The sequence below is a fragment of the Anopheles bellator genome, chromosome 2 (assembly GCF_943735745.2).
Source record: "Anopheles bellator chromosome 2, idAnoBellAS_SP24_06.2, whole genome shotgun sequence".
In the NCBI taxonomy this organism is placed as follows: domain Eukaryota; kingdom Metazoa; phylum Arthropoda; class Insecta; order Diptera; family Culicidae; genus Anopheles; species Anopheles bellator.
Genome location: NC_071286.1, coordinates 67,700,314 through 67,724,665, shown reverse-complemented (window position 1 = coordinate 67,724,665; position 24,352 = coordinate 67,700,314). Strand labels below are relative to the sequence as shown.

Sequence of the window (24,352 nt, the reverse complement as noted above, 5' to 3'; positions counted from 1 at the left end):
TCGTCCTCGTGTTTCCGTTGGTTTCTCCATTGTTTCTACAGTATCACGACCCCAACTGAGATAAGAAGTTGTAGCTCGAACGGATTGCAAATTTACTGACCACCAGCAGCTGGTGTCGCTTTTGTCCGGTTGCAAGGACAAGATTGTCTGTGTCCCGTACTGCTCCTTGGCACTGCGAAACATTAAAAGAAACCGACCACGCACCTTCGGTTCGGTTCACCCTTTTTCTGCGAGCTTACAAAAAAAAGAATTAGGACGATAAGGTTCTTTTTTCTTGTTTACCATTTTCGGTAGGGCAAAACCTGGAATTTAAAATAGAACACAACTCTTTCGCCCGCAGTTTTACCCAAAATGGTGAATAATTAATCTCAAAGTGCCGTAAAGTTTGGTCTGGTGTGAACCAAATTCATTCATTAAAAGTACCTGAACCTTTTGGATCGTTTCAATTTATCGGAAATCGTTTAAGCGGTGCTTCAGTCTTAAAGCTACGTGACGAGTGCCTCATCGTCTGATCATAATAAATTCCTGCGTGGCGTGACCAGAAAAAAAGAGACAGCAGAACAGCAATTTGAATGCAATTGATCGTGACGTAAAATGTTTAGCTTATTTCGGGCAAAGGTCTATAATTTCAACAAACAATCCCCATAACGATAAAACGAAATCGCGTTGCAGGAAGACGTAGCAATGGGGACAAACAACCCGTGTCCCTTTCATTCGCCAATCCGTGACCGTAAAAACAATCATAATCAGTCCACCAAAACCCGAACGTGAGTCTCACACGCAACGCCCGGACCATTACGTTTTACCGACCGAAAATGAACTTCCAACAGCGCTCCGTCGAATATTCGCTTCATTTTTCCCGCTTTTCCGACCCGATGCGTGGACACCCGGACGACGCTTCGTCCGGTATAGCTACGACCAGGATGACCCGAACCGTGCAAATCCGGGCGGGCGATGGTCAATTACATTGGAATCGCCTGCTGAACCCCGATTCTCGATTCGCACCCATTGTACCGGCTGCACCAGGGTGCCAGGTTAATTCGAGGCGACCGACATCAAACGGCACGGATTTGTGCGCCATTTTACTGACCTCCGAAGCCCGAAATCTGTGCCCCGGAATGGGAGGCAACAACGTTGCACGCACCCCGAATAAAACGGTGGGCGAAAATCGGAATCGGTCATAAATTTAATAGCCCAATCATCTGCCGGCCGGATTCCGGTGTATCCGGCGCGCAGTGATGTCCGTGGCAGACTTTGGTCCATCAATCTTTCGTCCGACGATGCCAATCGCAGCGTCCAAGCCTCCGGAACTTTCCTGAATATCTTCGGCTTGAATATCTACGCAAAATTGAATAAATTGAGCAGAATGCAGCTCGAGTTGAGGGATGCAACGTGCGTTTCAATGCCCTCACGTTAAATGCAAATGAAATGGAATTGAGCAATCAAATATGTGGAGCCAACGATTGTCTCAAACGCATCCTGCATCCTGCCGAAGGATGCTTTACTTGTGTATTATCTGCTTCAATTTACATTTAACTTTCCATTAGCTTATTGCTAGTCGCTGACGTGATAAATAATTTGAATTAATCTAAATTACACTTTCCATGGCCGATCACCGGTTATTGCCAATCGCACTCGGAGCAATGGAACTATTCTCACCACACTTCATCGGTCAACAGCTGTGCCAACCCGCGGCCCGTACCCGCAAGCCCCTAACGGCTGCTCGACAAATTTGTCAATAAATATTGGCCTTTCCTGTAGCGAATGGGCTTGATGCTCACTCCGCGTGACCGTGGCTTGGCCGTTGACGTTGACCACGACGCCCGGATCGAACTTTTTCCGCCGGTTTATGTGTGGCACGGCGTAGCCAGTTTTGGTGGGCATCAAAAACATAAAAGGACTCCGATACTCCACCGGGAACGGTCCGGTAACGGTTTGCCGTCGTAACGACTTCCCGACTACCGCGCTGGCCCGGCTGCAAAGGGCTAACTTTCGATTTTCGACAACTACTACGGCACGGGAAACTTAGCCAGCACTGGCAGCATTTATTGGATTGGTTTGGGCGCGGCTTACATTCCCGTCGACGATGTGCATCCTAACTGGCCTGGTGCTTTGCTGCTGACCATCACCACGCCATCCGGTCGGTCCGTGGCCACCCCGAGAGTGCAACCGACCGAGAATGTATTCTGTTTGATATGCGAACGGTTGGCGATACAACATTCCGTTCCGTGGGAGGAAGTTACGGTCGATTTTACTGTTCCGTTTTAGTTTTTCGGCTCACTTTCGGCTGATGCTTAGAACATAATCTACGGTTGTAATGCACCTCACGAAACTGGTGAACAATTTCAATCCATTTTCAAAATCGATAGTCACTACGAGTCGCTTCGGTTGCTCTCATTTTATTAATGCTCCTAACCGGATAACAAAATAAATGGCTGCTTTTAGCAAAACGGGGAGATACCAATTGAAGTGTTAGAAAAATGGCTTATACAAGAAAAGGTCACTAATTTTGGCCCAAAAACACCAAAAGCAATGTAACGACACTGACCAGATTGGCTGCATGCGAGGTCAGCAGCGAACCGCAATCACCAAGGACCATCGGAACCGAATTGTCCGCGTGGAATGTAGCACCACCGAGAGTTATTTGGTTCAATCAAAAGTCGTTCACTGATGAAATGGGAATTGGGTTGTATCGGCCACACTGCAACTTGCGGTACTGTGATCAAATCATCCATTTTTTAGCGACCTTCACATTCTCTAATTTCAATTCCGCGTTCACTGCTTTTTACAGTTTGTACGCTATAGTGTTTCGAAATCACCAGAACATGGCCATTGCATAGCGTGAGGCCGGGTATCATTTTAAAACGATCTCCTAATGGCGTAGTAATGTAATGTCGTAACGAACGCCGTTAAAATAATCATCACGTGCCGGCGGCTTTTCGCGCACGATCCAGTCGCGAAACCACCTGTGCGCCTACATTACTTTCCGGGACCGATACGAGGAAAACCGAAAATTCTGTAAGACGACCTTTTCGGGGGACTCACTTTTTGCGCCAATGAAAGCCAGCGTCATCAAATTGCTAACATAACGGCCAATTTGCACGATTTGTCCGTATGTCGTAAGCCCGGCACACGACACCGGGCTCGACTTCCTGACCTCGCGCTCAAGGACCATCCAAAGGACCACCGTGAAGGACGCCAGGTCTGCCTTGCGCTTTGGCTCTCAATTTCGGTTGAATGGAGATGAGATTTTTTGTTTTCGATTTCGCTTTCAGAAAGTGTCCGCGCCTGAGCCAGGCCATTCCGTGCGCCTGTTTTCCGAGATCGTTTGTTGGCACGAAAATGACACGAAAAGATGACCTCTTGAGCATCGACTTCGCAGCGCAGTATGGGCAGCTCCATAAAAGTCTCATAAAAATCTAATTCCACGGCCGGCCGTCCGCAAATGGTGTTAAAGTCGTTGCCAACGTGCGGAATCGTGTTTTAATGGGGCTCGAAAATGGCACGGCGGGAGAATTAAATGTTTAGAGAAAATCCTGTCCCGATTCAAATTGCGATGCGTCAATCATGCGCTCGTTATGGTAATTCGCAAAAATCATCCACCAGAAAAAAAAACCCTTTCTTTAACGCTGCAGACGGATGGCGTGATTTAGTTCCTGCACTTTGCAGCCCGTTTTGGATGCATTTTGCGCTAAAAGAACGCAGTTTACGGCACGTGCACCAGCGTGTGGCCCCTTTTTCTTCGGTCGGATCTGTTGTGTCTTGGACGCGCCCGGAGCGCATCCGCCCACGGGAAGGATGTTTGATGTCAAGAATGTTTATGCTTACCTTTTTTCGCCCGCCCTTGCCGAAAGGCACAATGGGTCTCCCTGGGTTGAGACACTTTCGGAGCAGAATTCGTCTTTCGGAACAAAAAGAGCTTGCTTTCTGCAGAGCTCCAGATGTTTACGCCTGCGTATGTGTTTCACGGAGTGATAAATGGACACGCGGGAAAAACTTTTCCATCCCACCAGCCAACGCAAGTGCACGTCGACGGGCATTTTTCGCGGCAACTCGTTGGCTGCACGATGTGTAAATGCATTCGGACGTGCACCGTGCCCGAGAACAGTTGGCGGCACGTGTGGGCCGCTAACAGGGACTTTTGCGAGTCTAGGTTGACTTGCCGTTTTTGCCCATATTTTCCTAAGAGGTCCTTATATCTTCTTTTCGCGCGCTCCAATTGGTTTGGAATTGCATTGAATTTGTTTTTTTTTGGGCGTTTCACTTCGCCCAGTTTTGCGCTCCGTTTCAATTTGGGCGCCCGTATCCGTTCCTAATCCGCTTTCCGTGCGTGGGCTCAGTACGTCATGCGCCACGCGGTTCGAAGTTACAGCAACTCCCATTAGGGGCCACCGAGTCGCCACCGATACGATGTAGGTGTTTTTGCTGCACCCTGCACGCTTTATCCATTTCCTTGTTTCTTGTTTCTTTTCGACCCCCAGAGCTGTCAAATTTACATCGAAACTGTTCGGAAGAGCCCTGTCCCGGCGCATCAAGGCAACGGTGCTGTACGCGACGGAAACCGGTCGCTCGGAGCAGTACGCCCGTCAGCTGGTCGAGCTGCTTGGTCACGCGTTCAACGCCCAGGTAAGGTTACCTTTGGCCGGTGGCCAATTTCGATCATCCGGGTTCATTAGAAAACTGATACCGGCTCGGATCCGGAGAACGGAACGACATCGATGCGGCGACACGTGTCCAGGGTAATCAGAACGGAGTCGGAGTGGGACCAGCGTCTACCAGCCTTCGTTCTGCCAGTTGAAAATGGTCACTTAAAGATAGGGGCTTCACTCGCGGGACTGCACTTTATAAATGCAATTTACCGGCAGATGGCAGCTGATTTCTTTTGTCGCTTCGCGAACAGTGCGCCCCGAATGGTGCCCCCGGTGCACAAGTAATTGAATTTTCTTGAATGTCCTTTTGCACTTTTGCTCCTTAAATTCTCGTACAACCGCAGCAATAAGCAGCGATGCATTCCGGGTTCCGGGCCGGCCGACGAGTCGTTCCCGGAGCCCGCTGCCGGTGACGATAATGCGGGAAAAATTCTCGATTGCCAGCCACGGCCACACAATGGCGTTGTCACCTGCTTCGAGGTTCGTTCGAGGCTCCCTGGGATCCCGTCGTCTTTTCTCTTCCACTGAGCGCCCGTAAAGAAGCTCACTGGTGGAGACTTCCACAAACGAGGCATCTCCATCTCGGCGTGCCTCAAGCCATTCGCTACTTGAGTGCTCGAGCTTTTACAATTTAAACTGTTTAAATTTGCCTGCCCTTCGCAAACGTGTTGCATGTTTAAATACGCCCCGAAGAAGCCGGCCCCTACCAACTCGTCCTTTCTGCTCGAGAGCCGCACTCGACGAGGGGCGACTCAAGTAGCGGCCCGAGCAGGCAAACGGTTTGTGTTGACGTTCCGTTTGTGTTTACTTACGGGCTGGCGGGAAGATGCAGTTTTCGGACGAACGGGTCGGACGAGAAAGAATTGGCTCACTCATCGTTTTCTTGGGACCCATCCGACGATGGTGGTGCCTTCCCGCCACTGACTCCCTAGTGGGTGCCATCAACAGCGTTTTCCACTAGTAACCATTATTCTGCCCCGCCAGACGACGTGGCCTTTTTCACGTAAATATTGTGTGCCACTGAACAACACTTTTCATTACCTCCGACCTCCGAGTTCCCGGGTGATCACTCCCGGGCGCTTCACCACACAAACTTCTTTCCCCGAAAAAGGGCACCAGCAGTTCCCTCATCGGTCGGGGTTTTCCGTGCCGTGGAAGAATCACATAAAATAGCCGGAGCTTGGAGGAATGCTCCCAATAGGGGACACACATTTCGAAATCCCCAAAGCCGAGTCAAAAGCCACGCCGACCGGCGGACGTAAAGTTCCCAACAAGCAGCAGTACGTGCGGCAAATCCTGCAGGTGCCTCGTTGCGTTTGTTATCGTTCATTAACAATTGTTGCGTCCTACTTCAGTCGCACACCGCCACCGAGCGGAGGATTTATTTCCGAGTTTTTCCTGCTTTTCAACATCCTCCTCCCATCGGTCGCCCCGTCGCACTCGGTTCTGGGGAGTGTTCCGTGTCAATCACGACCGACGACCGGAGCGAGGCATGGTGTGGCTTACAAATTGAAATTATGTTCGAGCAATTTACTTTGAGTTTTTTTTCGGCCGCTGCCACATTGGATTACGGCTTCTGGTTGCTGTCCGGCTGTTGGCGAACCCTGTTTTGGGGTATCGTACTCGAACTTCGTTTCAGTTTAATTTCTAAGTCCGTTCAGGAGTTATTATCGTAAATCAGTTGCATTCATAATTCATTATTCCTTATTTTTCGAAGATATTGCGAAACATATCTGCTAGAACAAACAACTCCTGCCAGTCGGAGCTGACATCCAGAATGCCAATAACTTACCGTGGGAAGGTCTTTATGTTATCATCCGTATCGGAAGGGGATTTATGTTGCCCACAGCTCCCTGTCGTGCCGTCAATCTGGTCCGGTTCTTTAGTCTAACACATTCGCTCTACCTCAGACAGCAGACCTGCAACAGCCACTGCTGACTGTTTCTGACTATTGCTCTTCCTCACACAACATATGACGCCGGCGCCGGGACCAGGAATTTCAATCGTCCGTAGTTTTGCGCTCCACGAAGCACAACCGAAACACAAATCGAACGACGAAAATTGGACGCAAACGCGGTTCCTTGGAATAATATTGTTTTCTGGCCTTGGTTTCGTTCCAGATCTACTGCATGTCGGACTACGACATCTCGTCGATCGAACACGAAGCCCTGCTGCTGGTGGTCGCCTCCACGTTCGGCAACGGTGACCCACCCGAGAATGGCGAGGTAAGTTCGAGGTATGCTGTCGCCGAACTAGGCGAACGGTGACTCGCTTCCGCTTTCCTGCCGGTAGATGACTAGCAGAACGACTAGTGATAATTTATGTCCGCATTTTTTTGGGATGCTAACTCTTAGGATGGTAATTAACCGCCCGCCCTCACTGCACAACAATAAACCCAAATTAACTAGCTTGTAACCATTACGGGCCATTAAAATTGGCAACCTTAGGCCGAGTCGATTGGTTGGTACTAATGCTCCTGGTGAGGCCTTCAGAAGGGCCACTACGACACGAACCACTCCATTCGATGCGGTTTGCTGTGGGAACGCTTCTCGAGGACGAATGAGCTGGCGAAGTGAGCTAATGAAGTGATGAAAACGTTAGGCTAACTACCATCGCGTGGGCCGAAGGAAAGATGCTTTCGCTAACCACAGCCAAATTAATTGTCTGAGATCGTAAATCGTACTTCAGATGCTCCTTTTGGGGCCTTCACAGAGGGTATGGCGATGTGCCGAAAAACGAGCGTACGGAAAGGACACTGATTTAAAACAATAACTCTTTTCGAGCTCAACTCTGAAAAGATGTACAAGAAACGGTTGATTACAAATTGCTGCCATTAAGCAAAGTTTTCCAATCTGTCAGCGCGGATTCACCATCACATACGGAGCGCCATGCAGTGGAACGACTTCCGAAAATCTGCTTTCAAAAGCCACTCGACCACACTTCCTACCAGTGGTTGGCGAAATTATATTTTTTAGTTAACGCAACGCGTGTCCCATCGACCCCGCCTCGTTGATCGCGTTAAACGATGTTCCAAAACGTGCCCCATAACCGATACCGTCGGTGGCAGACAGACCATGAATAATGAATTCGCGCTGAACGTGCGATGAGAACGGGAAATCACACGTCGAAAGAGGTTTAACATTTCACCAAACCCGGCGGACGCACTTCCGGCGCGAGGTCTCGTCGTCGTTTTTTTTCTACTTTACGTGAGCTTCAAGAGCCAGCTCATTCATCCCAAGCCGGTTCCTCTGTTAATGTTGCCAGTTGTCGGAGATGAAGACGTTACGGTCGACGGAGTGCCAAGGCGAGGAAAATAATAATGTTCCCCGATCCCGAGAGCGTTATTCGTTCATCTTTATTTATGGATATCGTTATGCTGCGTGTTTGAATCGTTTTGGGTACAACCCTCGGTCGGTTATCAACACGAATTAGGGTGTACATCTGTTTCTTGCTTCCGTGTCGACGTGTACGGCTCAACGGGAGCTGCTATCATCATAACTCGTGGGGATATGTTTTAACAAATGAAACTAATGCTTCGCTGCAAGTAACATTCAAAGACCGGCTAATGCAACACTAACCGATCCTTCCGGAGGGGGTTCTGGCTAAAAGTAGTCCTACCTCACTGAAAGTATGCAATTTACGTTTCATTTTTATTTCCATGTTTTGGTTTGCAGTCTTTAAAGTACTTGTTGGAGCACAGAAAGCGCAAAACGGTCAGTAGGATAACCGGCGGCTCGACCGAATGATCGAGTCACAGACCGCGCCCCAAACCGCAACCGTGTTGCGATGTTAAAAATTCAGTTTACCACCTGTTTGCCGTTTCGGTATTAATGTTTTCCTGTTTCTTTTTTGCTCCACTTCACTGCCACTGCTCGCTGGTCACTGCTGGTCAAACATCGGCACAACAATAGCTATTTGCACAGGACCTGTACGCGATGAAGCTGCACGAGAGCGGCAACAACCACGTGCACAGCGAGCTGACGATAGCCGCGTCGTCGAAGTCGTTCATCAAGGCGAACTCACGCAGCGACCTGGGGAAGTTCGGTTCGCTCGGTGGCCGCAAGATCGACCGGCTGGACTCACTCCGTGGCTCCACCACGGACACGCTGTCGGAGGAGACGTTCGGGCCGCTCTCGAACGTCCGGTTCGCGGTGTTTGCGCTCGGTTCGTCGGCCTATCCAAACTTTTGCGCCTTCGGTAAGTACATCGACAACATTCTCGGCGAGCTGGGCGGCGAGCGGATGATGAAGATGGCGACCGGCGATGAGATCTGCGGTCAGGAGCAGGCATTCCGCAAGTGGGCTCCGGAAGTTTTTAAGGTGCGCATCGCAACAAGAGTCTAGGTTCTGCCCAGGAGACTGAACCCTTCCGTCTCCTGCAGATTGCCTGCGAAACGTTCTGTCTCGATCCGGAAGAAACGCTCTCGGACGGAGTGTTTACGATGCAGAGCGAGCTGTCGGAGCACACGGTACGGTACGCACCCGTTACCGAGTACGAGTCCCTAGACCGGGCACTGGCCAAGTTCCACAACAAGAAGTCGTGCGAGTGCGTGGTCAAGCGGCTTCCCACCAATCTGCACCTCGAGAAGCACAGCACCGAGCGGTCGACCATTCTGCTGGAAATCGTCGCCGAAGGGGTAAGCACAAGCTACCAAGTTTCGTGAGCTCTCCAGCTCCGGTGTTGGAGCTTTTCCGAAAGCTCTCCGGTACGCGGGGAGCTTTCGATTAGAACATTTGTAGTGTTCTGCGCCCCTTGAATGCCCTTGTTTTCGGTTTCTTCCAGATCGATTACGAGCCCGGTGATCATGTGGGTATTTTCCCGGCCAATCGAAAGGAGATCGTCGACGGCATCATCGAACGGCTGACCGGTGTTTCGAACCCGGACGAGGCACTCCAGCTGCAGGTACTGAAGGAGAAGCAAACGCAAAACGGTGAGTGTCGGTCAAACCATGACCTACGCCAAGAGCTACAGAACCGTACAACGGTACTACTCGTGTACTCAACAGGTGTCTACAAATCGTGGGAACCACACGAGCGGCTTCCGGTCTGTTCGCTCCGCACACTGCTGACCCGATTCCTGGACATCACGACACCTCCGACGCGCCAGCTGCTCACCTATCTGGCCTCATGCTGTGGCGAAAAGGAGGACGAAGACAAACTGCACATGCTGGCGAATGTGAGTCCAACGGGGGTCCAGCGATCGAAATCGACCGGCTTGTCAAAAACTCTCCCCTTTTCCAGGAACCCTCGGTTTACGAAGATTGGCGCTACTGGAAGCTACCGCATCTGCTGGAGGTGCTGCAGGAGTTTCCCTCCTGCCGGCCACCGGCGGCCGTGCTCGTGGCCCAACTGAACCCACTGCAGCACCGATTCTACTCGATCTCGTCCTCGCCGCGCATGTTCTCGAACGAAATCCACCTGACGGTCGCCATCGTCACGTACCGGGCGGAGGATGGCGAAGGGGCCGAGCACTATGGCGTGTGCTCTAACTATCTGGCCAACCTGGAGGCGAACGACAAGATCTACCTGTTCGTGCGCAGCGCTCCGTCGTTCCACATGCCCAAGGATCCGGGCAGCCCGGTAATACTGATCGGACCCGGCACTGGCATTGCCCCGTTCCGTTCGTTCTGGCAGGAGTGGGACTACATCCAGACGGAAATGGGCGAAGCGAAGGTACGGTCCTCCCTGTCCAGTCTACCCAAGTACTAATCCCGGTTTTTTTCTGATCGCTAGATCCCCAAGGTGTGGCTGTTCTTCGGGTGTCGCACGAAGAGCGTCGATCTGTACCGGGACGAGAAGGAAGAAATGTGCACCAAGGGTGTGCTGGATCGAGTGTTTCTGGCACTCTCGCGTGAGGCCAACATTCCCAAGGTACCAGTGTTTCTGAGACCCTAGCTCGAACATCGTCACTCCCGAAAGTGTCCCATTCACAGACCTACGTGCAGGACCTGGCACTGAAGGAGGCCGACTCGATATCGGAGCTGATACTGAAGGAGAAGGCTCACGTGTACGTATGTGGCGATGTCACCATGGCCGAGCACGTGTACCAGACGCTGCGCAAAATTGTGGCCAAGCACGAGAGCCGCACCGAGTCCGAGATGGAGAAGTACATGCTAACGCTCCGGGTAAGTCGTTCGTCCCGCCGGTTGTTTTCGTCGTGATGCTCACGATCGTTGTTCGTGCACCGGCGACAGCTGTCGGAATGCTAGAAACGGTATCGAATCACACTCGGGATCAACCCGATCGGACGGCACGATCTTCAATTTGTTTTGCCTCTCATAGCCGGGCGATCATGAGCCGGGCCACGTGTCCTTGTGGGCTGGGAGGGTGGTGAACGATCGGTTAATAAATGATGTTTACGACTGCGAAGATGTTCCTGGCAGACGCCAGTTAATTGATCCCGCGATCTCACGATACTGATAGCGCGCGTGTGGCTCGCTGCTGGTGCTGGAGGGCGAGATGCTGAGCAATTAACACTTTGGTCGTTCGATTCCCCATTCAAAAGACTTGTTTCGCTTTTAAACGACGAACCCCCCCATTTGGAGCGTTTATAGCGTTAGTAGTTTATTTCTTTTACAATTCGTGGCTTTTTTGCAATGGTTTGCGAATCTGAAAGTTTTTTTTAAATTGTCTCACGTTTTCGGGCCAGAACAAATAGCAAACGGTCATTAAGTAGTCATGTTGAAGGTAAAGTAAGTCGTTACACTTCAACACCAGAAACGTTCAACTAAACGCCATTGGGAGTTAAGTGGTTCGACTATGTGTTCGATAAACCCATTATGTAGACGATCGCGGTCGGAAGGAAGCCGAATGTGTTTTTATATTCGCTTTGGCGCGTGCGATGGGCATGACTGCCGAGATTTGTATCAATGTCCAGAACGTGCCGGTGGCTTCCCCTTGGGTCACCAATCGATCGCGGTGCATCGCATCCGTCTCGACCAGCCGATCGATCGATGCCTTGAAGAAGCGCCAGCATTACGATCACGTAGGCGCTCGGTGAAGGTTTCCGCTCGCGGGCTGATCGGACCTACGGGCTACGGCGCAAGGCACAGAAAACAATCGATCGTTGCGACCGGTCAACTTCCGTAGCCAACATTACAGTGTGGATCCTCCAATGTCCTCCGATCAGGTCATTGGCATGCACAGCAAGCAATGGGAGATGTAATGAGTGGTTTGTTTCCGATTTTAAATCGATTAGGACCACCAGCTAGTTAAACCAAATTTTTTTTATTATTTTGACTGCAACCAGGACGAAAATCGCTATCACGAAGACATTTTCGGTATCACGCTTCGGACGGCGGAAATTCACAACAAATCACGTGCTACGGCACGCATCCGGATGGCTTCGCAACCGTAAGTGGCACGTGGAGACGAGCAACCTGCACAACAGAAACGTGGTAAGCAATAAAAGGATGATGACGCTCCGGCAACCGGCACACGCCCCAAGCAGGGCGTCGGGACGGCCTCGGTCAGCAGGCGGATGAAGTTTTAACGTGAGAAACATCAATAATAATATTGAAAATCAAAAACACACCTTTGACGTGCTCGTCAGCGAAGCAATTCTTATAATAAAATACATACCTTCGACCTTTCTTCAGAATTCAGAAATACATTAAGAACAGTTGCAGCGATCGAACACGCGATACGCGTCAAGGGCGGATGGTAACGACCAAAACTGTAATGCCAAACATTCGCCACCGATAAAGCACAAAGTTTTCAAATCTCACCTTTCTCCGGGGGTCCCTACAATTCCCTGCGACCCCTGCTTGATGTGTACTTACTACTGCACCATACGATACCCCGGACCACGGTGCGTCGATTGGGTGGTCACCCCAGAAACCAGATTAATGCAAAAATCTTATACATCGAACATTGTTGTGTGCACACGTCCATGGGAGAGATTCATAACTACCGAGACCAAGCTTATCACGCACCGCAACTACTCCGTTATGTTCTTATCGTGTACGCTTACGCAACAGAGTACTATTCATATACTTCTTACTCATTTACCGTGCAAAGTGTCTTCTGCGCCTCTAAGCTAACGTAACGCACATGGTTTTACCGATTTTAAGAGCAAGTTAACATGTTTCACTGTTTATATTTTATCAGTGGCTTGGGTGGAAGGCGACCGGAAAATGTAGTGGACACGGGTGTAGGATAGTCAAAATATTGAGAATCGTGGCACGAAACGGTGACCGCAAGAAAAGGAACCGAATGGAGACCGCTGTTAGTAGACGATTGTGATCGATCACGTAGATAACGGGAAGTGGAAACCAACGGGCGATAAACTATACAAATTGGACACAGTTCGAGCAGTGGCGAGAGCATCAGGAACACAACACAACAGAAGTAATGCAAATTTAAAATTCATTTTACACGGTTCTAAACCATCCATTTGGGAAGATTCCGTTGACCCTTATAAGATATTTATTTGGTGGGCTTTTCTGTATTGATTGATTTACAGTTCATTCATAAAACATAAAAACCTTGAATTAGATACTTATCTTGAAAGCGATTTTCGAATAAAAATTAGCGTACAACATTTTGCACGAAGAGTTTCATGATGATCGATTAATTTACCACGAGTAGTTGAGTACGGGTTAGTTTAATTGTTTCTGTGCTCAACAATTAGCACTTCACAACCACACCTACTCTCCTGCTCTCACTTACTCTGTCCTTCTCAGCAAACTCTTGATGGATGTGTCTCTGTGTGTGATATTGTGTGCTTCTATAAACGAAAAGTAAAACAATTAAACAACTAACTAACAAAGAGAGCGAACAAAAGTAACGATCTTAAACGAACTGTTTCGAAGTAAACTAAAACAAATCTTTAATGGAACGAACGCGCAGAAGAAACCATGCAACTCTACCAAATCAAACATCTTAGCTATAAATATATAAATATGGAATTATATACACATATATACATTTCGATTATATTCTTATACACACTAACACCACCGGTGCGCAACTCTGCGAGAAACTGTATTCCTAAGCCACCGTCGCCATGTCCAGTCGGTGGAAGGAAACTCCTTTCGGTCACCAGTCTGTTCCCAGCGCACAAAGAGCAAATGTTAATGTCAACCCGTTTTACCGCAACAGCAAAGTCTATTCAAACCAAAACAAAAAAAAAACATTTAAGACATTCGTCTACCAGCAAAGGCAAACACCTAAATCGAATTAAACTAACAATTGCGAACCTTTCCAAATTAGCAACAATTATTACATTAGATGCGAACGAACGAACGAAGCGTGCGTTTGACCTGATTGGCCACAAAACACCACTCTTGGAAATTCAAGAAAATCTAATTCAACGGAAGGCAGAAAATTCGCGCACGAAGTTGGCCAGTTGGCAAAGAGAATAAAAAATTAAACACTATCTTCAACCCGGATTGGGTCAACGATCGTCAATGCGGTTTGGGACTTTTTTTGTGTTTAAAGTGCTTCGAAAGAAAGTTGCAGCAAACAGTGGCTGTGGCTTCCGGACCACCCTGACCAAGAACTTCGAATCGGTGGGTCCATTTGTCGTGTGCCGGAACAGAAAAGTATGCTCCCGTGACAACGGTGCGGGAGAAATATCGATTCCTGGCCGGGCTGGGACCGTCATTCGTGGAGAAACAACCTTGACCATGCTGCTTGTCGGTTTTCGACCAACGAAAGGAAGGAAACAATTTCGGGGCTGACATATTGCGGTTGCTCCTGCCACGGTTCCCGTTCCTCGTGGTGGACGACAATCGATGGAAACTTGGGGTGAGCGTCAACCGAGAATGATGTGCTCCCATAAGCCCACAAGTTCCTACGTCCCGGAATGTGAACCTCAGCAAATATCTGCGGAAGCATAAACAGTCTGAAACATGGAACCAGTGTCCCGTTCGAGAGAGTCGATAATTTCTGCTACCCTTACGCTTTCTGACCCACATTCTTGCCTGCTGGAAGTGCAAACAAACAATCGTTTCCTCAGTCTGGCAGCTCTGGAAGCCGAGCCGCAATCAGTGGCAGGGTGTGATGCAATCCATGCGTCGTATGCTTCATGCAGTGTTTTAAGACCCTTTTCTGTTTACTCAAAACATCGCCCCCCAACAGCTTCCTCATGTGGGGGGCCCGATAGAAATTGGATCCTTTTTTACCATCCACGGAGTGGCGCGGCGCACAGTTGACCAAAGTGTCACGTCAACGTCTCGCAACGAGGTGCCAAATCGAGCTGAAATTCTATCGCGCGCCCATCGCGCTAGACGCATAAAAAGCGGTTAACGCACACCGGAACGGAAAGCATTGCACTTCGGTGCGCCATCGCATGCAAACCAGCTGCACTTGGCAACAGTCGACTCCTGGCCGCGGCGATCGATCGATGGAACGGAAATCGGCATGATAATTCTGCGTGCGTTTCATCGGGCGACCGGTGTAAGGCGACACGCATCGATCGGGTCGCTATGCTGCCCACCAATCGTGACAGGATCGCGCCATTGCCCGCACCGAAAAAAAAACCTACAAAGCTGCCAACGCAGCTGAGACGGTACTCGGGGCGATTTTCTCACACCCATCGGCCCCCACCGAGCCAGCGTCCTTTTTTCTGTCAATGAAATCGTTTTCAACACCTTTTTTTTTGTAGTAACCGATTTGGCACTTCCGATGGATTGGCAGACAATTTGGCAGCCACCAATCGATGGCGCGCTTCGACGATGAGGTGATGTTCCCGTTCGGTATCCCTGTTTTTACTATTGGCCGATCTAGTTCATTTGCTTTTCGCTTCTGGACTGGAAATGGTTAAAAATAGGTGTGCAGAATTTTTTCCATAAACTTACGCCGGTTTTTACCAAGCAAATGCAATGTCAGCCAGATTCAACTTATGAACCAAAATAGATCGTTTCATTCAATAACCGAACGATCGGTTTCAACAACCTGCTTTCGGTCATCAAAACTTCCAAGCGAATCGTTCGAAGAAAGGTGGCCACGATCGCTGGCCACGAGCGAAATCGATTTGTGGTCCCACCGTTTCATCTTACCGATCGACCTTCAGCCCAAGGTTTCCGGCTTCATTTTTTGGCCAATCACCGGCCCGAAGCAGGAACCAACAATCGGTGCCAACAGCATCCGGTAGAAAGCCGGGCGATCAGGGCACGACCATTGCGGAAGGCATGAAAAGCATAGACCAGGAAAATGGTACGGACTTGGTGTCATAAATCAGCCCTGTAGCCGACCGGCCGGCCACGCTAAAGTCAGTCAGTCGGGTGATGGTCATCGGGCGGGCCGACGTCAGCTGGTTCGGTGGTGCGCACGGGAGAAACCTGGTTCGAGGCTGGCGCCTCGAAGGAATCCGGAACACTCGGACGGGTCCAGTCGGGTGCCGGCCCCGGCGGGAATGTGACTCGACGGCTGCTTGTTGGCCGACGGAAATATTCCGCTAAAAATATCCATCCTCGTTCGCCGATCGCTCAAAATTGCGTCGCACCTCGACGGCCGGTTCGGAAGGCTCTGGAATGTGTGGCTCTTCTCCTCCGGTGCGCGTACGGACACGGTCCGTTATATTCTCCACCAGACGGCTGCTGCAGCAACGGCAATGGCATCGGCTTTGGCCGGCTGCCGGTTACCGGTTCGAGTTGTGAACAGGTTTTTGTTTTAGGCTTTTTTCTCAAGACCATCCCCGATGACAGGAGGTCCGTCCGCTGCCGGGCAGACCGGGGCGCCCGGGGTCGGGTGATGGACAATTAATCAACGGCGGGTTGGCGGGTGGCAGAAGCCATCCCGTGAGCCATCCCGGGAGGCGCCAGACACGGATTCGTACGATCTTCTTTTTCTTCTCGCTTTTCGATTTCGACCAACGTCCGAGGGAGCATTCCCGGACACCAGGGAAGACGACGTTGATCGACTTGTTTTGACACATCGACCCACGGTGGCGTCAAGCCGCCCGATCCCCGTGATCCCAGACCCGGGCAGGGTGAGGCTTTGGGATGATTAATGGAAGGTAAATGGGTTTGATTGCCATCGCCCGGGGCGGAACTTTACGATCGGCCCGGTTTTGCGGTCCTGCAGGGGCTTTGGCAGACAGTCCTAGAGGTAAAAGTGAAGTGAAACGTTTTTGGGTTTTAATTAACTTCCTCTATCCGTCGAAGGGGCAAAATGATAATCATGTCTTTTGTTTCCATTTTATACTAATTTATTAAAACGTTCTTAAAGTCATCCAATTTATCTGAGAAACGCTTTGAAAGTCCCCGGACAGCTTGGCACTTGATTGAACAACTTTCGCGGTGTCGCCCATCACGATTCCGCCGGTGAAGACGTTTGCCAGCGCAAGAACTCTGCGTGCCAGCATTCCGAGCGGCGCAAGCAACGAACGCAAGCAGAAAAGCACAAGAAATAAATAAACATCATTGGACCCTGGCCCCAGGGGGAATCAGGGGCGGAAACGAATCTTCACCGTTGCAGAAACGCATCACGTCCGAGAACCGGCCACGTGTTTAACTGTAAACTAGCGGGGCCCAACCATTAACATATCAATCAAAGTTTATAATATCGATCATCGGGATCGGGCCTCCGGGAGACCCCTTGGGTACATTCCACGGGCTGGGCGAAACTCGTTCTAACTCCGGCTCCTCAGCGGGGACTGGGAAATAAAACTCCGAATCCGAAATAAACCCGATGCCCTCAGGACGGCCGATGCCGCTAATGAGGAACGCTGGCACGGGCCGTGTCCATCTTTCTGCGTGCCAATTTTCGTTTTAATTACTGTGCGCCACCTCAACCGCACCCCTTGAGCAATAAAAAGGACAGAGTGCTTGTGACCCCTTCGGATCGTGTCGTAAAAAAAGAAAATCTTCTTCACCGGGCAGTGGGTCGCGTGCTGGGTGGAAATCAATTAACGTTCGCGCCTAAAACGGCCCGAACTCAACGTTTGTTATTGGCCACGTGTCGGGTGGACCCACGGTCACCTTATCGCTAACCCGCTGACGGATTCGCTCGGAGATTAGCCATCGTTTAGCCGTCATCTGTCAATCAAGTGATCAATCCGGCACAGGTACAACCCTTTCGGGGCGCCAGGGATGCGATCTCAGATTCGCAGAACCGAAAATGGACGGCGGGTCCGTGTTCATTACACTTCAGATGAACGAATAAAAATTATCAAATTCCGACCATGATCCGAAAGAATCAATAAAATGTAATCAAATTTTAATTCTATTTAGTAAAAGAGATTACTAAGTATGATAACGAACGATCGCATTAAAGTGGCTGATAAACGTTGGTTCTAAAGAGTATTTTTTATCACTCTTTCGACTTTGACTCGGAAATTCTCTGAAATTCGGAAGACTAAAAATTCGGAATGATCATAACTTATCTATTGTAGGAAAATGTAACTAAAATCCTACCTTTTTTAAAGTTCGTTTATGGCCACTTTTTCCCCATAGTGCGTTCACCCGAACCCGCTTCGGTTCGGTTCGGTTCCGTTCGGTTCCGTTCGTTTCCCGAACCAAAGTCAGCTTTGAGCATGAAGAGAGTCAGAATCAGGGGCCCATATATATAAATGCAATCATATTTACAGTTCCAGACAAAACGCTGCAACGGAAACGGAAGGACCGCCGGTCGGTGACTCTGTGAAAGTCGTGTACCTGCGTGTGTGCGTGTCAGTTTCCGCCTCCTACTCAAATCGCCACGTGCGCGGAATATCGAGCCCGACGGAAGAATCGTTAACCGCGGACCATTTTCAACGCGAATCGCGAAATCTAACGCCCGCCCGTGCCCAAGTGCATCTCTCTCCTCGGGTTCCAGTTGCAGCCAGCTGCTTTCCCCGGGCTGCCGGCACTGGTCCAAAAATCCGGCCCCTCGATCCGTAACACCAAAAACATCAGCCCCGCACTAAGCGGCCTGCGCGCCATTGGTTTGAAAGGGAAATTAGTGAAAACGGTTAACCGATTTACGGTTACGCGCGGCCGCACCTGTGTCTGTGTTCGATCCCGGGTTACGGGGAGGGTGGGTGCGGGTGGAAAGTAATTCCACAATTGTCGTGCTGGTGTGTGTGGCCAACGGTACTAGATGAAGTGTGTGCCGATCGGTGGCCAGGTTGTTTCGGTTTGGCTGAGAGTGTCCGGTGGCGGGAAAATTTGAATTTAATCGAGAAAAACGGACGGAAGCCGACGAAAGCGTGGTTTGAAAGAAAAATCTCAACCCAACCATATTCGGTAGCGTGTTGCATATTCCGCGGCACAATCTGAAGAGACTCCGGTCCGGAAATTCCAAGTAAGTTTTCAACAGAAAAATGGGGACGAAAAGAAAAGCACAACCCACACAGCACGTGCTCCGACTGTTTTCGGTGCGTTCCGGCAACTGGCACAAAACTATGCGCGATTTTAAATATTTTATCGATAAAACAACCTTCGACCCGACGGAGCGGGTTCCGCCAGGTCCGCGGCCGCCCGTTGCCTGGCACCGGTGGCCGTTTTCCGTTGCGGGCTGCCTACGAGTCCTTACGGTGAATGGGGGCCGCGGATGTGTTGGTGCAAACGGTTGCGTGCCGATTTTTCAAAGGGGCCACAGTATAGAAATCCTGACACAGCGTCAGTGCACCAAGTTTAGTTGCCGTTTTGTTTTTGGGGTGGCCCCAAAAAATCCTGATGTTCCAGCCCTTTTTGTGCCACTTACTTCGCGGGGCCCCGTTCGAAAAAGTGAAAATTGAAACAAACTTACGAAATTCACACCATTTGCCCGGGTGCCGGGAACCGGGTCAAATGAAGTAGAATATTGACATTGATAGCGATAAACATCGATCCCCATCCCGTTCCAGTCGAGTCGCAGTCGAGTTTTCTTGGGAATTATGCAACCCAAATCAGATCGCTTTCGCTTGCCGTGTCCGTTGTCATCTCCCGGGGGCATCGAAAGCAATCAATAAAAAGCCGTGTTCCCGGCAAGCCGTGGCTAAGGCGTTCTAGATGGAAAAGCTCCAGCTCGAGTCGGTCATCGACCAGCGAAACATCTCCGAGACTCTGTCCCCGGTGCAGCAAATTCTCGGATCGTTTGGTTCGTTTAACCTCTCTGCTTTGGGATGAAGTTGGACGGGAAAAAGAAAAGTGCCGTGCCTAATTTCATCACCGGACGACGAAAACGCGACCGATGCGATTTGTCCGCCACTCTACAGACACCAACACACAAGAGCACCACCCTGTCGGTGTGACTTCACCCCGTTTTCTTCGCTTTCACTATTGCTTCTCGAAGCACCGGGATGGTTGAAATGTTTTTCTTTTACATAACCCAACTCGAGCGTTCATCATAAGCCACCCAACAACCCGACCGCCGCCGCCGGGTGGGTTCGCGGAAAATTTTCGCCAATCATCCAACCAGTCAGCCAGCTTCGGTTGCGAATTTATCATTTATTGACTCATTAACGGTTTATGCTTTGGCCGCCGGTTGGCTGCGCCGGTTCTTCCATGCACCAGTTCACTGGTGCTGGGGCTCCGCTTTTGTTTGGACGTCAAGCCTTTTTGTTTTGTAGGTAACCAACTTTCCCGGCACGTATATTTCGGCACGTTTTCAGAATGACTCCATTTTTGGGTGATTTCGGGCCGGCTGCAGTCACGGAAAATCGATGGCTTCCTTTTGATTTGGGTGGGACACAAAATGGAACATTTCGGAGCAACGGGTTCTGCGTCCTGTTTTGATAGCATTTGGCGCACCAAAATTTAAATCAACGCCAATTAAATTATGCTTTAAACAGTTTTGGGTATGTTGGCTAACATCAACATTTTACTAAAAATACACAAAATGCAGATAATGCATGCAGCTCTTGCATAAAAATTTTAAACACATCAAAGTAAATGGCGAATACCGAAACGGTGCGGACCACAAAAGTCCGACATTACACCCTGCCACTCGGTTCAACAACCGCACTGGCGTTCGGGTGGTACCGGAATGTTCACCCTGTTTTTTGCCCGACCCAACATGGCACCCGGCCGACCGACCGGCTGGCCGGGAGCAGACCGCATCGCACGCCGCGCGCGCGCGCGTCAAGTTCAAGTTCAGTATCCTTTTATTGCATCATCTTTTGCCCGGTGCCCGGCACTTATTACCGCAATCAGTCAGCCACCCCGGGGCCCAGCCCAAGGGCTCTTGCCAACCCATTACCTTCCATCTCCCCCCCAACAGGCCGGCCTGTTCTCCGTCTATAATAGGTTGCGAACTCGGTGCGGCGATTTATGTAAGATCAAGATCGAGCCTCGCAAAGGAATCCGCGGAGCGCAGTGGCTTTCTAGCACCTTCCGCCTGCCACCACCACCAGGGGCATAATTCCGTGGCCGGCGGGATTCGCGGATCGTGATGCAAGTGCCGCGGCCGAAGGTCTCTCGCTCTTGCTGCTGTGCTCCTCTTCTTGTGCCCATAAGTCGTAAGGCGCAAGGTGAGATCGACAGCCACACACAATCAATCGTCCCGAACGCCGAACCCGTTCCGGCGAACTCGGCGGACGCGAAACGAGTTACTCGGTGCTGCTCGCCGGAAAGTTCATTGATTCCTTCACTATGTGATAATTGCGCTGGCCGCTGGCCGGCCGAAGATGGTCCCGGTCTCGGGGATAGCCACCGAACGCTATGTTCTGGTTCTCTGGCTCCGGTTCAACGGGCCCTGCGTTGCACTCGCCCACCCTCCCCAATCGCCCTTGGTGTGCCCTACAGCACGGTCCCGTCTCGTGCGTGGCCCTGACTTTGATTCGCTCAGTTCGCTCTCAGCTGCTCCCGGGGGGGCCGGTGCAGAGACCCGAGCCGGACGATGATGATAATGATGATGTTACCGTGCCTGTCCCGTCGCTACACTTTATGAGGGCGCTACGGCACGGCCACTACACCCATTACATCACATCCCCGACACGCCGCGAATCGGTCCGGCGAAGCATTCAATTACGATGGACGCCCGATGCATTCCCGCGTCGGATCTTCGGACGTTCCTTCGACCACCAGAACCAGCACCAGCACTTTCTAAATCAACATTCTTACGGGCCACCGGGCGAATGGCCGCGAATCGATCGCGAGCTGGGCGATAGGGACTCGGTTTCTGCTCCTCTGCTGGGCACAGGGAAAAGATGCGCCTCGCAATTTTCCATCCCCCGGGACGAAGGTCCCATGCACGGGCGGTGGTAACAAATTGTTGTCTATATTTAGCGCCTAATCACCCATCGGTCGGTCCGGTGTGCCGGCGAGTGGCCACATAAAATGTTGCACCTCGAGAATCCTTCTCCTTCTTCGCGCGTAACCCATTGTGTTAATTATGCTTCGCGTATGCATCGTACCCAGATCGCATTCCAAGCCCGGGTCCTGGCCCACGGCCCCATGGCTGGCTCTTCTTTTCGCGGAGGGGCAAGAAACCCACACCAACAGTCGCTGAGATGGTCGTTCTGGTGACCTTCCACCACAAATCACACGACGACGACGACGACGAGCTGCGACGAGTGACCATCAACAAGCTCGGGCTGTGATTTATGTCCCCGTGTCGGTGGCGTGCACCAGGGCTACGGGCAGAAATAGATAAAGGCACCCTCCCGGGCCGCGTGTGGAAAATGCAACCTCCGAATCAAGGGACAGTTGACAACAATTGACAACACTTACTTCGTGAACCACTGGCAAGGCTTTCGGAAGAACCAAAATAATGGATTATGTAGACGGTCGATCGGTCGCTTCGTCGATCGACTACCAATGATCTGAGGAAGGTGATCCTCAGAGCCTGCTGCAAAGTGCCGCTGGCCAAAAGCACGTACGAGGTCGCCCAATTTGAATGTAAAGTTTTGTCCACCCCATGTCCCAAAAGGACAATCGGAGCAATCTCTCGTGCAGCAAGAAATTATCAACCATTGGGCTTGGAGTTGGAGAATGTCGAGCCCGTTAGGAACCGTGAAGCTATCTTTAATAGCGCTCGCTTGCGCGGCTCACCATTGTTCTGAGGTAATGGAATTTCGAAGGTAACCGGGCGACATTGGCCCGTCCGCGAAGTGGCACATTCCGCACGATCGAGTTCCCTTGAGTTCGTTTCAAGTTCGCTCCTGAGGCGCGATCGAACAGCCCCGGTGCAACTGTCTAAGAATTACCTATCAGAATCCACTGCAACCGTTGTGCCCTATCAGTCCATCGAGGAAGTGTGTGAATCCTTGCGTTAGTGGAAGCTGCGCGATCCATCTGGCTAATTGCGTAAAGCTTTGCGGACAAAAAAACGAATGATCAACCGGTGATCAAGATCGAGCCGTCGCCGGTGCGGCTAATTCATCCAGGAAGGAATTTCATCAATTTCTACTGCGCACCAAATACCTGCTTCTTTCCGAATGTCGTACGTTGCTACATCTCCTTGGCCACTGCTTTTTTTCGTCCCATTCCTTTCCGCTGCCACACATATTCCGGACCTACATATCTGACCGGGCGTCGTTCGCCGTCCGGCCATCTGCGCAGTGGCCCAGGAATCCGATACGAGCTCGGGGCTCGAGAGAAACCGTGGAATGGGTTCTAACAACATATAATTTGCCCTAACGACTCCTCTTTCGACGGATGGACAATTTCGCGAAACAACATACTGGCCACACGCGCATGTGTATGTGTGCCATCTTCATCAACCTCTCTCTCGTTCTCTCTCGCTCGATCGATCTTGATCTTGGCAATGAAGCGAATCATCAATCTACGGCCAACAGGCCAAGAACGTTGCTACTGTGTATCCCCCCCCGGGGGCCTGATTCTGCACATTCCGTGTGAAGTCCTAATTCCAGTAGCGTTAGGCTCATTATCAGTCTTTACTCTTTGACCGCTCTCGGAACGTCGACTGGCGGGCTCCCAAGCCACAGGGAGTCTGTTGCTACCTGGCCCCGGCGAGGGTCTTGGGCCTTCTTCACCGTCCTTCGCCAAGACGGTTCTTGTTACGCGCTGCATTCCTGCTTGATGTCGTGTCCCGGACACGCCGGAGACTTCCGAGGGCAGCTCGTAAACGTAAACGCGTTCACCAGCAGGTTCGCTCCCTTTTGTCCGGTATTACTCATCCCGCCGCCTTGCGGTTCCCACGCTACCAGAGGCCATAAAATACCGTCTCAAGAGCACATTGTCTGTACGCTCGAGGTGGTGCTTCCGAATTTCGTTGGAGGGTGACTCGCCAGATGACGTGCGGCGACGGACCCAACGCAAGATCCACGTATCAGAACTCCAAAAAAAACACACAACAACGAAATGAATCTCCGAATTGGAATGAGAAGAATGCGGCAAACGGATCCGATGGCACCGAAACGACTCTCTGTCGCATGCCGAAGACCGATCCAGGCCGATACATGGGTTTACATTTTCTGATCGCCACCTCCGGAAACGGGTTCGGCACCGGGCCCCGAGCAGCCATTTATGTTAATTTCAAATCAATTTTGCACGAATTTTATCTCATACTAAAACCCGCGCCATTTAAACTTATTGAGGTTTCGTTAGAAACAAACAATAAATCGGATTGGGCGCTCACGTGGCACGGGTTGAGTGGAAAAGCGGCTTCAAACTCCTAGCGGATGGAACCGGTCTCATCCTCGCCCGGGGCCGACGTGAATTCCTGCCCGTGACGCATTCGCTCCGCCAGTGCCAATGACATCGGAATAGCCGCGATACCCACGGCCACGCTCTCTTTCTCGTGGCTCTCGCTCGCACCGCCGGGCTCCGCGAACCGTAACCGCGCACCTGTGTAACGGTTTTCGCGTTCGAATCGCAATCGACTCCGCGAAGT

General features: G+C 50.8%; 1 protein-coding gene across 1 annotated transcript in view; it reads left to right on the top strand.

The window, feature by feature from the left end:
* Positions 1-12,052, top strand: part of LOC131207916 (nitric oxide synthase) — a 49,369-nt gene extending 37,317 nt beyond the window's left edge. The window contains exons 10-19 of the mRNA XM_058200552.1: positions 4,482-4,626; positions 6,770-6,874; positions 8,561-8,968; positions 9,031-9,285; positions 9,432-9,579; positions 9,655-9,824; positions 9,890-10,321; positions 10,382-10,519; positions 10,582-10,773; positions 11,898-12,052. Of these exons, the coding sequence (XP_058056535.1) occupies positions 4,482-4,626; positions 6,770-6,874; positions 8,561-8,968; positions 9,031-9,285; positions 9,432-9,579; positions 9,655-9,824; positions 9,890-10,321; positions 10,382-10,519; positions 10,582-10,773; positions 11,898-12,005 (2,101 nt within the window). The 3' untranslated portion in view covers positions 12,006-12,052. The remainder of the gene's footprint in view (positions 1-4,481; positions 4,627-6,769; positions 6,875-8,560; positions 8,969-9,030; positions 9,286-9,431; positions 9,580-9,654; positions 9,825-9,889; positions 10,322-10,381; positions 10,520-10,581; positions 10,774-11,897) is intronic.
* Positions 12,053-24,352: the final 12,300 nt, after the last annotated feature.